Genomic DNA, 12,721 nt, shown 5'->3' on the forward strand with positions numbered 1-12,721 from the left:
GGACCTCCGTCTTAATGCTCAGCTTTCAATATAAACAAACAGCATCATGCAACGCTTTTTTTCGCTCGTTCGCGACCGTTACTTTAATTTGTTGGAATGATCATATACAATACTGAGTACAAGCCAAAGTCTTGTACAATGTTGGTTGGTATCTACATAATAAAAAGTTCCTTTAGACTGGTGTATAACAGGCTGTATCAAATAACTAAAACAAGCAAGGAGTGTTAGTGCTCGCGCTTTGTGACGACTGTTGCGTATTGACTCACACAAGTTTGTTTTGTTCCTGTACAATCAAAATGTTATCATGTCGTATTTTGACATGTGTCAAAAAGCTTGAGCATAACAACGGACTACAAATTATCAGTGTAGTAGTCGGGGTAAACGCCGGATCGCCGTTGCTGCACAACATAGATATGAGCTCCCTCCATCCCTGTACCCGTTTATATCATAGATCTGCTGACCATAGCGAATGCTTAATGAACTGATATTATTCTCATCTTGCTTGTATCATATTCAGTTTTAGCAAGCCTGCGGCGTGGCTTGTTTACGAAGTAAGCAATAAAGATCTACTATGACTCCATATGACTATAGCTCCGCTTCATTTTCGATCTCTGATAAAAATAAGAAAAATAAAGAGCGTGTTTCACCTATATCAATCCTCAACAATATTCTGTTTTGTACAATGGAGCCTGTTTACAATTTCGGTGCTGGCCCGGCCAAAATGTAAGAGTGAGAAAAGTTCAATTGGAGTTTTGTCTACGCAGTGCCTCATACTTTTCCCTCTCTGTATTACTTGTTATCTAGTCCCGAATCCGTCTTGAAGCGCGCCCAAGTCGAGCTATTAAACTATGACAACACAGGCATGTCTGTCATGGAACTGTCGCATCGTTCTAAAACATTTGGCGGAATCCTCGCACGCACCAAGTCCAATTTAAAGAAACTGTTGGACATTCCCGACAACTATGAGATTTTATTCATGCAAGGCGGTGCCACCACACAATTCTCTGCCATTTTCTACAATCTGGTTGCAGCCAAGCAAAAGGCTGTTGGCGGTTCTGACAAGGATCTGAAGGTCGACTATTTCGTCACAGGTTCTTGGTCCAACAAGGCATGCCAGGAAGCCGAGCGTTTGGCACAAAACACCAACGTACGCGTGAACCGCGTTGCCGATGCAAAGAAGTTGACAGGCAAATACGGACAAGTTCCGCCTCGTGATACATGGCAGCTGTCGGATCCAGAACACACCGCGTATGTTTACTACTGCGACAATGAGACCGTCCATGGTATCGAGTTTGCTAATGTGCCCGAAAATGATCCTCGCGTTCCCCTGGTTGCAGACATGTCCAGCAACTTTTTGAGCCGTCCTGTGGATGTCAAGAAGTTTGGTGTGATTTATGGTGGTGCACAAAAGAACCTCGGTCCTGCTGGCGTGACGCTGGTTATTATTCGCAAGGATTTGGTGGTGGATCTAGCTGAGGGTCCCTTACGTCCTCTTATGTTAGATTACAGAACCATGCTTGACAATGACTCCATGTACAATACCCCACCCACTTTTGCTATCTACATGGTTGGTCTGACTCTTGAATGGTTGCTGGAGCAAGGCGGTTTAACGGCCATCCAGTGCGTGAATACGCGGAAATCAGCCAAACTGTATGATGCCATCGACAGCCTCTCTCTATTCAAATCACCTGTGCAGCCGGATTCCAGAAGCAAGATGAACGTCGTGTTTAACTTAACGACACCTGAATTGGAAAAGGAGTTTTTAAAGGGTGCAGAGGAGAGAAACATGGTGCAACTCAAGGGTCATCGCTCTGTGGGTATGTGTAAATTCCCTTTTTCAAGGGTTGTCGTGATTAGAATAGGCTGTGCCTGAATGCTAATTTCATCTCGTGCATATACATAGGTGGTGTCCGTGCCTCTATTTATAACGCCATGCCCGAAGAGCATATTGACAAGCTTATCGAGTATATGAATGTTTTCCAGGAAGGACATTAAACATTTAAAAAAACACTCGCGACGCAAAAAAATATATATTTTAAATGAACATTGCAGGTTTATCAAAGGCATGGTATGTAGTATCACGTATTATAATTTTGGGTGATGGATGGGCGTATGGCCAAAAAAAATTTAAGCGGTTAGCGGAACTCTCCTGAGTGTATACGAGCGATGGTCCACTTTAAAGTGCACACGAGGCGGCTTACGATCAAGCTTAAGGATGTACGCCAAGTAACTGCACACTCGGCAGTGGACGCTAGCATCATGGTTTATTCATTACGGCAAAAAGTTTCTAAAAGGAAAAGAAGCTTCTTGATATTGTTACACGGCAACTGGGCTACTTAAAATAAGCGGCAGCGGCAACAATACTAGTGATGCCCAGCGACGATCTCTAGCTGCAGTTGCTTTAAAAGCCAAATTTAATAGATACCGCGCATATATCTCGACGATCAAAACGATGCACCATAACTTTAATTAATATGGCCTCATAACAAATGAAAAGTTTCAAAGATGAGAGTTTGGGAAAGATGAAACAAGGTGAATTGCTCAAAACGTCAATGTGGGGTAATAGATAGGCGCCGTTTCTCCTCGTTGGATTGACCGGCGTTAGAGAATGTGCACTAATGCAAGAGCTATTGTGCAAAATAACGTGCAATACCTTTTGACTCTAAATATACATATCAGGGTACGTCTTCATATGCTCTACATAAAAAATGAGAACGTCAGCAAGGTTAAGAACAGCGTACAGTACATCGTGAGTAAAAAGAAACTACGGAAAGAGAAAGCAAGCTGCGTCGGCATGTCATACATACGTTTACTACAAGGCGAGATAATGGACAAACCTTGATATGCCTTTGTATATACGCTTTTGAAAGTAACACACGTATGCAATAACAAGCATACATATAAGATGTTTAGTTGATTTATCCAGCCTCGGTCGTTATACTTACAATAGTAAATAGTAGGTCGAAGTAACTTAACCATTCGAATTTTCTTCACTTGGAGAGAAATTGAGATCGCTTCTCATGACTCGACCTCGTGCTTACTATTCGTTTTAAGTCGCAGCGAACATCTGTTGTTATATGTTACGTTACTACCTATTACTACTGTGATAATACAGCGATCCGCAAATTTCACTCCACCCTCATTTTAAACGGGAAACGTGCATTATGATATGAGAGCCATACTTGTACACGACTAGACACAATAAACACACAGCAGTGCGCAGCATGTCCCTCTACACAAAATGTAAATATGTACGGTGGCCTGAGCAATCTCATGTAGTATGTCTATCTAACACTGTCTTAGAAAGTCACGCTGGGGTGGGAGGTCATGAACACCACATGCCACACTACTAGAAGTTATGGCATTCCCCGGATAAGTGCTACTCTACATTTTTGTATCATAACGGCAAATAGCAAGTGGGGTATATCCAAGGATCACTTTGCATGTTTTGCGTTAAAGTATCCTGCTATCCCTTCCAACTAATCTGTAGTTAAGCTGTAGGGATAAAGTATATTATATGTACAGCTTCTACTTTCAGTAAGTCAGGCATGCTTGAAACATAATAATTGCCACTATCATCCTCCATCGTGTGATAAACATTGTACATAGTACTACTACTAAGTATTGAAAGAATGATTACTAGATCGAAATTAACTACTTATTAATGCATAAATTACACATAAGGCGACAGAACAAGCAAGAAGATACATAAAGTATAACCAAGAAACAGACAATAAGTTTTTAAGCTTGTTGCTATTCCATGAATGATCGATCAGCAATCATCTATGGACAGTAAATAGCGCGGCTGGTGGCCTTGGCAAATAATCCATACACGAGGGAGAAGAGCCTCTTCCGTCTCATGCCCCACCCCCTTCACCCCCCTGATTAGCAGCAGATCTTTCACCACCACCAGGCGGTAGTAATAGACTAGTATACCGAGTTAGCAGTATATAGTAACTGAAATACGTACCAAGGTTTTGAGCAGCTATAACATAGTATTACATACACTTCTTTGACTAAGACTGAAACTACAGCGTAAAGGTATATAAACCCAATCCTATTTAACCTACCCTTTTTTTTTTTGCACAACTCAAATCGCTCACAAACAAACTTTTTCTTCTCATTCGACCATCCGTTATACACGACAATGCGAGCACGTTTTATCACCATAACAGCTGCAGCTATTCTGACTTTATCAGCCATGTCGGCACAAGCTGCTCCAGCACGAATTATTGGCCGTTGCGACAACAGTGTTTCGACCGAAGGAAATACGAGCATTGACACGCACAAGTCGTCAATAACCGCAGACAACTCTACGCTCCCTCACCGCGATGATTCCGATTCCGAGGATGATGAAGAAGAAGAAGAAGACGAAGACAAAGGCGACGACGAAGATACAAATGGTCGTTCTGGTGCAGGGCATGGAAAGAGCGGTAAAAAGAATGGACATGAAGGCAACGACCATCAGGACAAAAACCCTGCCAGCACAGGAAGTACGCACGATGGAAATCACCGTGGTCGGTTAAGCAGCGGCGATAGCCAGCGAGGAAATAATGGAAAAAACGGACATAACGGAAAAGGTCATCATCAGACTCAACAACAGCAAAAAAATGAAGACATTGGAGGAGCAGCCGGCAATAACGACCATCGAAGTGGAAGCGGCTCTCGTGAAGGCGGTGAAGGCGGTGAAGGCGAACGCGGTCAAGGTGGTGAAGGCGAACACGGTCATGGTAGTGAAGGCACCACTGGAGGAGCAGCCGGTAATAACGACCATCGAGGTGGAAGCAGCTCTCAAGAAGGTGGTGAAGGCGAACACGGTCAAGGTAATGAAGGCACCACTGGAGGAGCAGCCGGCAATAACGACCATCGAGGTGGAAGCAGCTCTCAAGAAGGTGGTGAAGGCGAACACGGTCAAGGTAATGAAGGCACCACTGGAGGAGCAGCCGGCAATAACGACCATCGAGGTGGAAGCAGCTCTCAAGAAGGCGGTGAAGGCGAAGGCGGTCAAGGTGGTGAAGGCACCACTGGAGAAGCAGCCGGCAATAACGACCATCAAGGTGGAAGCAGCTCTCAAGAAGGTGGTGAAGGCGAACGCGGTCAAGGTGGTGAAGGCACCACTGGAGGAGCAGCCGGCAATAACGACCATCGAGGTGGAAGCGACTCTCAAGAAGGCGGTGAAGGCGAAGGCGGTCAAGGTGGTGAAGGTGAACACGGTCAAGGTGGTGAAGGCACCACTGGAGAAGCAGCCGGCAATAACGGCCATCAAGGTGGAAGCGGCTCTCAAGAAGGCGGTGAAGGCGAACGCGGTCAAGGTGGTGAAGGCACCACTGGAGAAGCAGCCGGCAATAACGACCATCGAGGTGGAAGCAGCTCTCAAGAAGGCGGTGAAGGCGAACACGGTCAAGGTGGTGAAGGCACCACTGGAGGAGCAGCCGGCAATAACGACCATCGAGGTGGAAGCAGCTCTCAAGAAGGTGGTGAAGGCGAAGGCGGTCAAGGTGGCGAAGGCACCACTGGAGGAGCAGCTGGCAATAACGACCATCAAGGTGGAAGCGACTCTCAAGAAGGCGGTGAAGGCGAAGGCGGTCAAGGTGGTGAAGGTGAACACGGTCAAGGTGGTGAAGGCACCACTGGAGAAGCAGCCGGCAATAACGACCATCGAGGTGGAAGCAGCTCTCAAGAAGGTGGTGAAGGCGAAGGCGGTCAAGGTGGCGAAGGCACCACTGGAGGAGCAGCTGGCAATAACGACCATCAAGGTGGAAGCGACTCTCAAGAAGGCGGTGAAGGCGAACGCGGTCAAGGTGGTGAAGGCGAACACGGTCAAGGTGGTGAAGGCACCACTGGAGGAGCAGCTGGCAATAACGACCATCAAGGTGGAAGCGGCTCTCAAGAAGGCGGTGAAGGCGAAGGCGGTCAAGGTGGTGAAGGCACCACTGGAGAAGCAGCCGGCAATAACGACCATCAAGGTGGAAGCGACTCTCAAGAAGGCGGTGAAGGCGAACGCGGTCAAGGTGGTGAAGGCACCACTGGAGAAGCAGCCGGCAATAACGGCCATCAAGGTGGAAGCGGCTCTCAAGAAGGCGGTGAAGGCGAACGCGGTCAAGGTGGTGAAGGCACCACTGGAGAAGCAGCCGGCAATAACGACCATCGAGGTGGAAGCAGCTCTCAAGAAGGCGGTGAAGGCGAACACGGTCAAGGTGGTGAAGGCACCACTGGAGGAGCAGCCGGCAATAACGACCATCGAGGTGGAAGCAGCTCTCAAGAAGGCGGTGAAGGCGAAGGCGGTCAAGGTGGTGAAGGCACCACTGGAGAAGCAGCCGGCAATAACGACCATCAAGGTGGAAGCGACTCTCAAGAAGGCGGTGAAGGCGAACGCGGTCAAGGTGGTGAAGGCGAACACGGTCAAGGTGGTGAAGGCACCACTGGAGGAGCAGCTGGCAATAACGACCATCAAGGTGGAAGCGGCTCTCAAGAAGGCGGTGAAGGCGAACGCGGTCAAGGTAGTGAAGGCACCACTGGAGGAGCAGCTGGCAATAACAACCATCAAGGTGGAAGCGGCTCTCAAGAAGGCAGTGAAGGCGAGCACGATCAAAGTGATGGACGCGTTATTGGAGAGGCCAGTATAAGCAATGATCGAAACAGCGACCAGAGAGGTGATAGAAACAACAACGCTCAACAAGGAGTTGAAGTTGAACAGGGCAAGGAAGGAGGTGATATGTAGTTATGGAAAGAATGTTCTCTTAGCGCGCTAGTCAATGGCGTCTGTAATACTGTTTCTACGTTCCTCTAAGAGTTCTAAGAATAATTTGATTCTACTTTTTCTTTCTGTTTATACTACGGTATGCCATTGTTGTCAAATTTCTTCCATTGTTGTAGTAGCAACTCATCAAGAAATATAAATATCATTTGTTTATTTTTCTGACATCATTGTTTGAGATCAGCTTGTCAGAAAAAACTATGCCGATAGAGCCAAAATTAGGTAAGTATTTTTCATCAGTTTAGGTTTAAAGTTTTATGTCTCAATATAGAGGATAATTGGACCGATGCCTATGAGCATGCGGTCACTTGTTCGAGATACAGTTGTGTTAGAGAGATATTTGTATATGAGATTGGAATGCAATAGCTAAAAGAACCCGTGTAGCGGAATATTACATGCTAGCGTAGAATATCATAGTGCTCTAAGTGTGGATGGCGTAGACTACTTTAACGGAGTGCATATGCAAGGTACAGTAATATAGATGGAAGGAAAAAAATAATGTCATTAATGCTGTAGTGTTTTCTGTAGATTAAACAGCAGTTAGATGAATGGGTTGCTCTACAACGGCGACTGCATACTGTACATGCGCGAAAAATGGCATAGAATTTCGGTCACTGTTATTAAACCTCTGTCTCTCTCTTCCTTTCTCTGTTTGTGTGTGTGTGGATATCCTGGCAGAGGGCGCTGTTGGTATGGAATGTTTGGGCTCACAGATCCAATTACTCGCTAAAATGGCGACATAACACCTCAGTGACTGAGTACTGGTTTCGCATCCACTTCTAGTAGGTAACGTACATGGCCACGCCAGTGTTTTCAAACTGGTTTCCTCCGTTGACTTTGTCTTTGCGCTGAGCTTCTTAGCTGCACTTCTCCGAAAAAAACTGTACGCACGTACCCAGGGATCGTAATACATATTATTAAGTAGGAGGAGTAGAGCATGTTATATTATATGTTACAATTACAGAGATAATGACTGTTTATGTGAGCAGCGTCATCATAAAAGCGGATCCACCGCAAGGATTGGGAAAGGTTTTTGTTTTCTTAAAAAGGATCCTATTTCTCTGCATCGACCAAGCTCGCCAGGTTACGATCATCGTCAATCACGCTGACCACTGAGTTCGATGCGAGGCTAAAATGGACAAGTAGTCTACCTCCCAGGATGTGGAAAACTCTATCAAGCGTATTCAGCAGCGTCGTGTACCAGTGATGTCTCCAAGCTCGGGATCCCCTCCGATGTCCTCCCCCCCACACACTCCCTACACCCCCAATTTTATTTTCACGGCCAGCACGAACGGTCTGTGCATATGGAGGCCGAGTATGATAGCAAAGTACAATGGAGACCCTGCACGAAAAGTATCGTAACTTAGCCACAGAGCCGCAGAAAGACAAGGGCCTGGTATGTACGTGTTGCCAGGAGTCTTTACATTGTGCTGGTTGCAATTGTGTGAGAAAAGCTTTGCGAATCTCTTCGCGAGAACAGCCGCCATTCCGCTCGGAATTGGCCAAAACGGGTGACGCGACGAATACAATAAAATTAATTTTTGACATGCTTGACATGGCAACAAGCAGCTTTCAGGAACAAGAAATGTCACAACCCCTGAATGCCATGGCAACAAAAAAGACTTTTTCTGCTGTATAGCTCTTCGAAAACAAGCTTCCAGTTGTCTGCTTCAAAGGTCCCATAAGTCATAAAGAAGGATCTTTAATGTGAGTGGTAAGAGATCATCGGGCAAGGCAACCCAAAAAAGGAAATTATTTGTGCATATCAAATCAAATCATATCAGAGCAAGTATAGATAAGGAAGCAGGATACCAAAAAACGCGTTTTTCTTTTTCTTCTCTTCTTTACCAGTTTTTCTATTCTTCCGTACTTTTACGATGAGCACTCACGCTGAAAACACCTACGACCCAGCCACAGGCTACTACAACTTCGACCACGACGATGCGTCCACCATCCCCTACGACCACGACGATGCGTCCACCATCCCCTACGACCCTGACGCGGCATCACAGCTTTCATACCATTCCCGTTCTACCATCTCCTCCGCGCCACCCCAATTCTCGCCCGTCCTTACACCCACCTTCAGCTTCGACAACGCCAGCACGGCCTCACACCACTCCTTCGTCACCGTCTTCTCTTCCGACTCCTCCCTCATCATTGACCTCGGCAACAATGATGATGCGTCCAGTGCTCTGTCGCGTGCGGGTTCGTCCCCACCGCCATCACCGCAGTTCAGTCCTTTGCGTTCTCCCGTCTTGCCGCCGTCCCCTCTTCCTCACCATTCTGCTCCCGCTTCCCCTGTCCTCTTCCCCGCTCTCGCTCCTCCGATGGTTGAGGTTGCCGATGACGAAGAGGCTGAGGAGGCGCCTGTGCCAGAAGAGGACGAAGAGATCCCATATGCTGGTGATCTCATGGACATTGACAGCGATGACATGGATATTGACGACGATCAGAGCAATCTGATGCACGTTGACTGGGTACCGCCCTCGTACCCCTGGTGGTACTGAAAAAACCTATAAAGTAAGCTACTCCACATTGACCTTTTTATTGAGCACGTTCACTGACTTGGACACGTCTATTCTTTCTGTTATGATAGATCCCAACAAAAAAAGCAAAAAACACCACAAAAGGTAAGTAATGTTTCTGCTGGTCTTGTGCTTCTGCTTCTTTGCTATCATAGACGCGATCTTTGATACCGCCTTCTTCTTTTTCGTACAAATTTTTATAGCACTTAAAAAAAATTCAAAAGTCAAAACCCTCAAAAAAACATTCAGTATTCCGCATTCAGTATTCAGTATTCCGTATAACTATTGGTAACAAGTTAATCCTCGTTTTACTAAGCCTGCTTCAAACACATTGCTGCCTGATAAAGATGAGAACTAACATTGCTGGCTGGTCGATTTAATAGGCCCTCCTTTTCCTGCTTCCGTTCTTCTTTACCTGCTCCTGCTTTATCCTCTTCTTCCCGCTTGTTGGCGTTGGTTTGTGTTGGCGCGTCGGCGTCGTGGTGATGTGTCGGTTCCTCGGTGGTGCCTTCTCGGCATGGCTTCTTGGGGTGGTTCGTTTGGGCCCTCTTTGGTCGGCTTATTTGCGTGGGCTGTTTTGGTATGTAGTTTAAAGAAGGCTGTCTCATATTCAAGGAATATATTTACTGATTGGATCCATGTTCTTTAGGTCTTTGCGTGGTCGGTTCGGCTGCGATGCTTCTGGTGTTTTGTCTGGCGGCTTCCGCCTTCGTCAGGCGATGGGGTGCAGTGGAGGGTACCCGGAGTAAGGTAAGGGCTGAGATGGAAGGCTGTGGCAAGGCACTGTGCTATCGCCTGTATAGGGAGATATAGGGGGCCTCTGCGCATGTTTCACGATGACTTTGGACTAGATGGCTGTGGCACCACCGGTGTGCTGTATGGTGATGCTAGGAACATTGCATTGTCGTTTGTCGGTTTTGGAGGACGAGGGTGACACCTTGCATAGCAGGAATGTACAATGGAGCGGCCCGGTAGACCATGGCTCTGTTTGCAGGCACGTATTAATCATCTTTACTTTTACGTAATAAAGAAAACAAAGTGAGTATGACTTACTAACTAATTTAAAGTATTTTTGCTAGTCGTCCATCCCCCTTTCTTGTAGCAGTTAATCGTTTTGACGATTGCTAATACAAGGGAGGGGAGCAGCTCTATGTAGGACCTGGAGACCGTCTTTGCATTGTAGCATTTTCTTAGTCGTGGTTGCTCCATTGGTTCACACTGGCTCAAAAGACACCCCGTGGTACTCCTGCGTCGACAATACCACAAAGCATTGTTCCACAAGCATTACCACCTCACCGACCCCACAGCACGGTTCTCGGTCGTCCTCTGGAATGTGTTTACGCCTAAACCGCGTCTGATCCCTCGGGGGGCCTGGGTAGCAGTTAGCTGTCCCTCTGCTATGGAAGTGAGTATCCTTCTGTCTCATAACCCTTACCCTCTGCTTCGGGTGCCTGAAGCTGGGGTGTCCGGGCTGGGGTTGTCCTGGCGAGAGCGATGGAGGTAGTACGCTGCCATGTTGGGAGAGCGCCAGCTTTCCAGGCTAGCCGAGTAAAAAAAACCTTGGCGCTGATCGTGGATTAGCAGAATCCCGTCTTTGGCTTGATTACATCGTCGTTGCGTGTGGTTAGTATGCATGTGCCTGACATGCCGTCATGGTGGGGTGGCGCCAAATTTCAGGCTAGCCGAGTACAAAAGCACCCTTGTGTCGAATCGAGGATTCGGAGAATCCCGTCTTTGGCTTGATTTTCTCTTGTCAAAATGCATGCCCATCACGAAAAAGCGTGCAACGGTGAATCACATGTTTCAGCGCAGCAATTTTATCATCACATCAAGAAGTAGCGCAACTCAGTGATACGGATAACAAGCAAGAAGTTGTAGCAACGAAGAGGCATCAGCATGGCTGACGGTTCAACTCGAGTATCTCAACAAGTTACATTAAGGCGGCAAGGACATATAAGGAGCAACACATAAAAGAGAGCGGTATCAGCACGTTGTAGACATAAAACCGAAAAGCACAAGAGCGGAACGAATTGACAACATTGCAAATGACAATTGCTAAAGGTCGGATCGAGATGATGAGTCACCTCTGCTTATGACAACAAACAGCAAGATTTATTCATGCGACAACATCGACGCAACAAAATAGTCGGCATCGGCATTGATGACATCCAACTTGGTGGCAACAACTCAGGCAAACAGCATTTGCGGTAACAATTGACAACAGCGGGAACAGAACAAGCTTTCGAGCGGATCTTCATCATGGCACAACAAGATATCAAGAGCTCCGGACGACAACATCAACCAAGGCAGGAAGGTGGCAACTAAACCTGGAATCTGGCACTTATCGAACAATCAAGCGGCAACATTTCAATTACATGACAAGTTTCGTCCGTTTCTGATTGTTTATCGTTGAAGGGAACAAGAAGCCATGGGAACGCTTTTTTGTCAAACCTACATAATCTGGCGATACTATAGTATGCAGCGTAATGACAACCACACATCAGAGGCAACAAGAGCGACAGGAAACGACGTAGGCAGCACAATTAGTCATTTTACTTGCTACTTTATGAATTGAAAGTAAGTGCGCATGATTATCTGATGACACCGATATCAAGTCAAAAACAATGGTATGCTCATATCTATTATCTCTTCTTAGGAATCGTAAAGGCGATTCAAAATCTTGGCGATGACCTCCATACAACTAAGCATCACGGGTTTGGACGACAGGAAAGGTCAAGGACACCAATGCGAACAAGTAAGTGAGCAAACTAGCATCACATCATATGTGGCGGTTTCATTCTTGCTATGGTTGTGAGGCAGTTAACGCGTGGTGAATGAAAACGCAGCTGTAGTAACCGCAAATCAAACACAGGACACAGCTATTTCAAACAATACAAGGTCTCGCTCATAAGGCGCATCAAACACGACATTGGCTTTGAAGGCGTCATCATCAAGTGGCCCATCATATTCAGATCCACACGACGGCACTGTATACCAACAAAGCGGAAATCAAGAAGAGCCTACCACCAGTATACAGTCTACGATACAGTGGTGATAGAGACGATCCTACAAACCTGGTCGGTGGCAAGCGGAAGCAGTCAATACATCTTTCAAAGTCAAGATGGAAGATACATATGCACATACACACTCAAGGCACATCAATGAAACGCACGTGATTGTCGACCAGCATCCATATTGCTCGCTCAATTATCATGCGACGACAATAAGATTATTTGTGGAGAAAACGAAAAAGGGTAAATGTGCAGTGCTTTAAAAGGATTACAACAAACGTCATTGGGACATACCACATATATTCATCAAAACTTCAAACCATCCTTTAGCAAAAGTGGCGGCCGAATGATATTGCTATTTAATGCATCCTCAAGAGATGCAGACACATGCTTCAAGAAAAATCAGCTACAGACAGCAAGATATACCA

General features: G+C 46.3%; 4 protein-coding genes across 4 annotated transcripts; 3 read left to right on the plus strand and 1 right to left on the minus strand.

Moving 5' to 3' along the window:
- Positions 1-682: 682 nt before the first annotated feature.
- On the plus strand, positions 683-1,995 carry BDB00DRAFT_769245 (phosphoserine aminotransferase; the record flags this gene model as incomplete). The annotated part of the gene is made up of 3 exons (XM_053119802.1): positions 683-723; positions 805-1,817; positions 1,904-1,995. The coding sequence occupies 3 exons, from the start codon at positions 683-685 to the stop codon at positions 1,993-1,995; spliced, it is 1,146 nt and encodes a 381-aa protein (XP_052976527.1).
- Positions 1,996-4,147: 2,152 nt separating this feature from the next.
- Positions 4,148-6,721, plus strand: BDB00DRAFT_875577 (uncharacterized protein; the record flags this gene model as incomplete). Its single annotated transcript, XM_053127372.1, has 1 exon — positions 4,148-6,721. One exon carries the CDS (start codon positions 4,148-4,150, stop codon positions 6,719-6,721), a length of 2,574 nt encoding a protein of 857 aa, XP_052976528.1.
- Positions 6,722-7,998: 1,277 nt separating this feature from the next.
- On the minus strand, positions 7,999-8,611 carry BDB00DRAFT_838996 (uncharacterized protein). The gene has a single exon (XM_053124674.1). The coding sequence runs from the start codon at positions 8,242-8,244 to the stop codon at positions 8,014-8,016; it is 231 nt and encodes a 76-aa protein (XP_052976529.1). The 5' UTR covers positions 8,245-8,611; the 3' UTR covers positions 7,999-8,013.
- Positions 8,612-9,772: 1,161 nt separating this feature from the next.
- On the plus strand, positions 9,773-10,759 carry BDB00DRAFT_941150 (uncharacterized protein). The gene is made up of 5 exons (XM_053129363.1): positions 9,773-9,862; positions 9,932-10,032; positions 10,096-10,163; positions 10,313-10,320; positions 10,477-10,759. The coding sequence occupies exons 1-5, from the start codon at positions 9,800-9,802 to the stop codon at positions 10,627-10,629; spliced, it is 393 nt and encodes a 130-aa protein (XP_052976530.1). The 5' UTR covers positions 9,773-9,799; the 3' UTR covers positions 10,630-10,759.
- The last annotated feature ends 1,962 nt before the right edge of the window (positions 10,760-12,721 follow it).

Source organism: Zychaea mexicana (assembly GCF_025766255.1).
Source record: "Zychaea mexicana strain RSA 1403 chromosome Unknown BDB00scaffold_74, whole genome shotgun sequence".
Taxonomy (NCBI): Eukaryota; Fungi; Mucoromycota; class Mucoromycetes; order Mucorales; family Lichtheimiaceae; genus Zychaea; species Zychaea mexicana.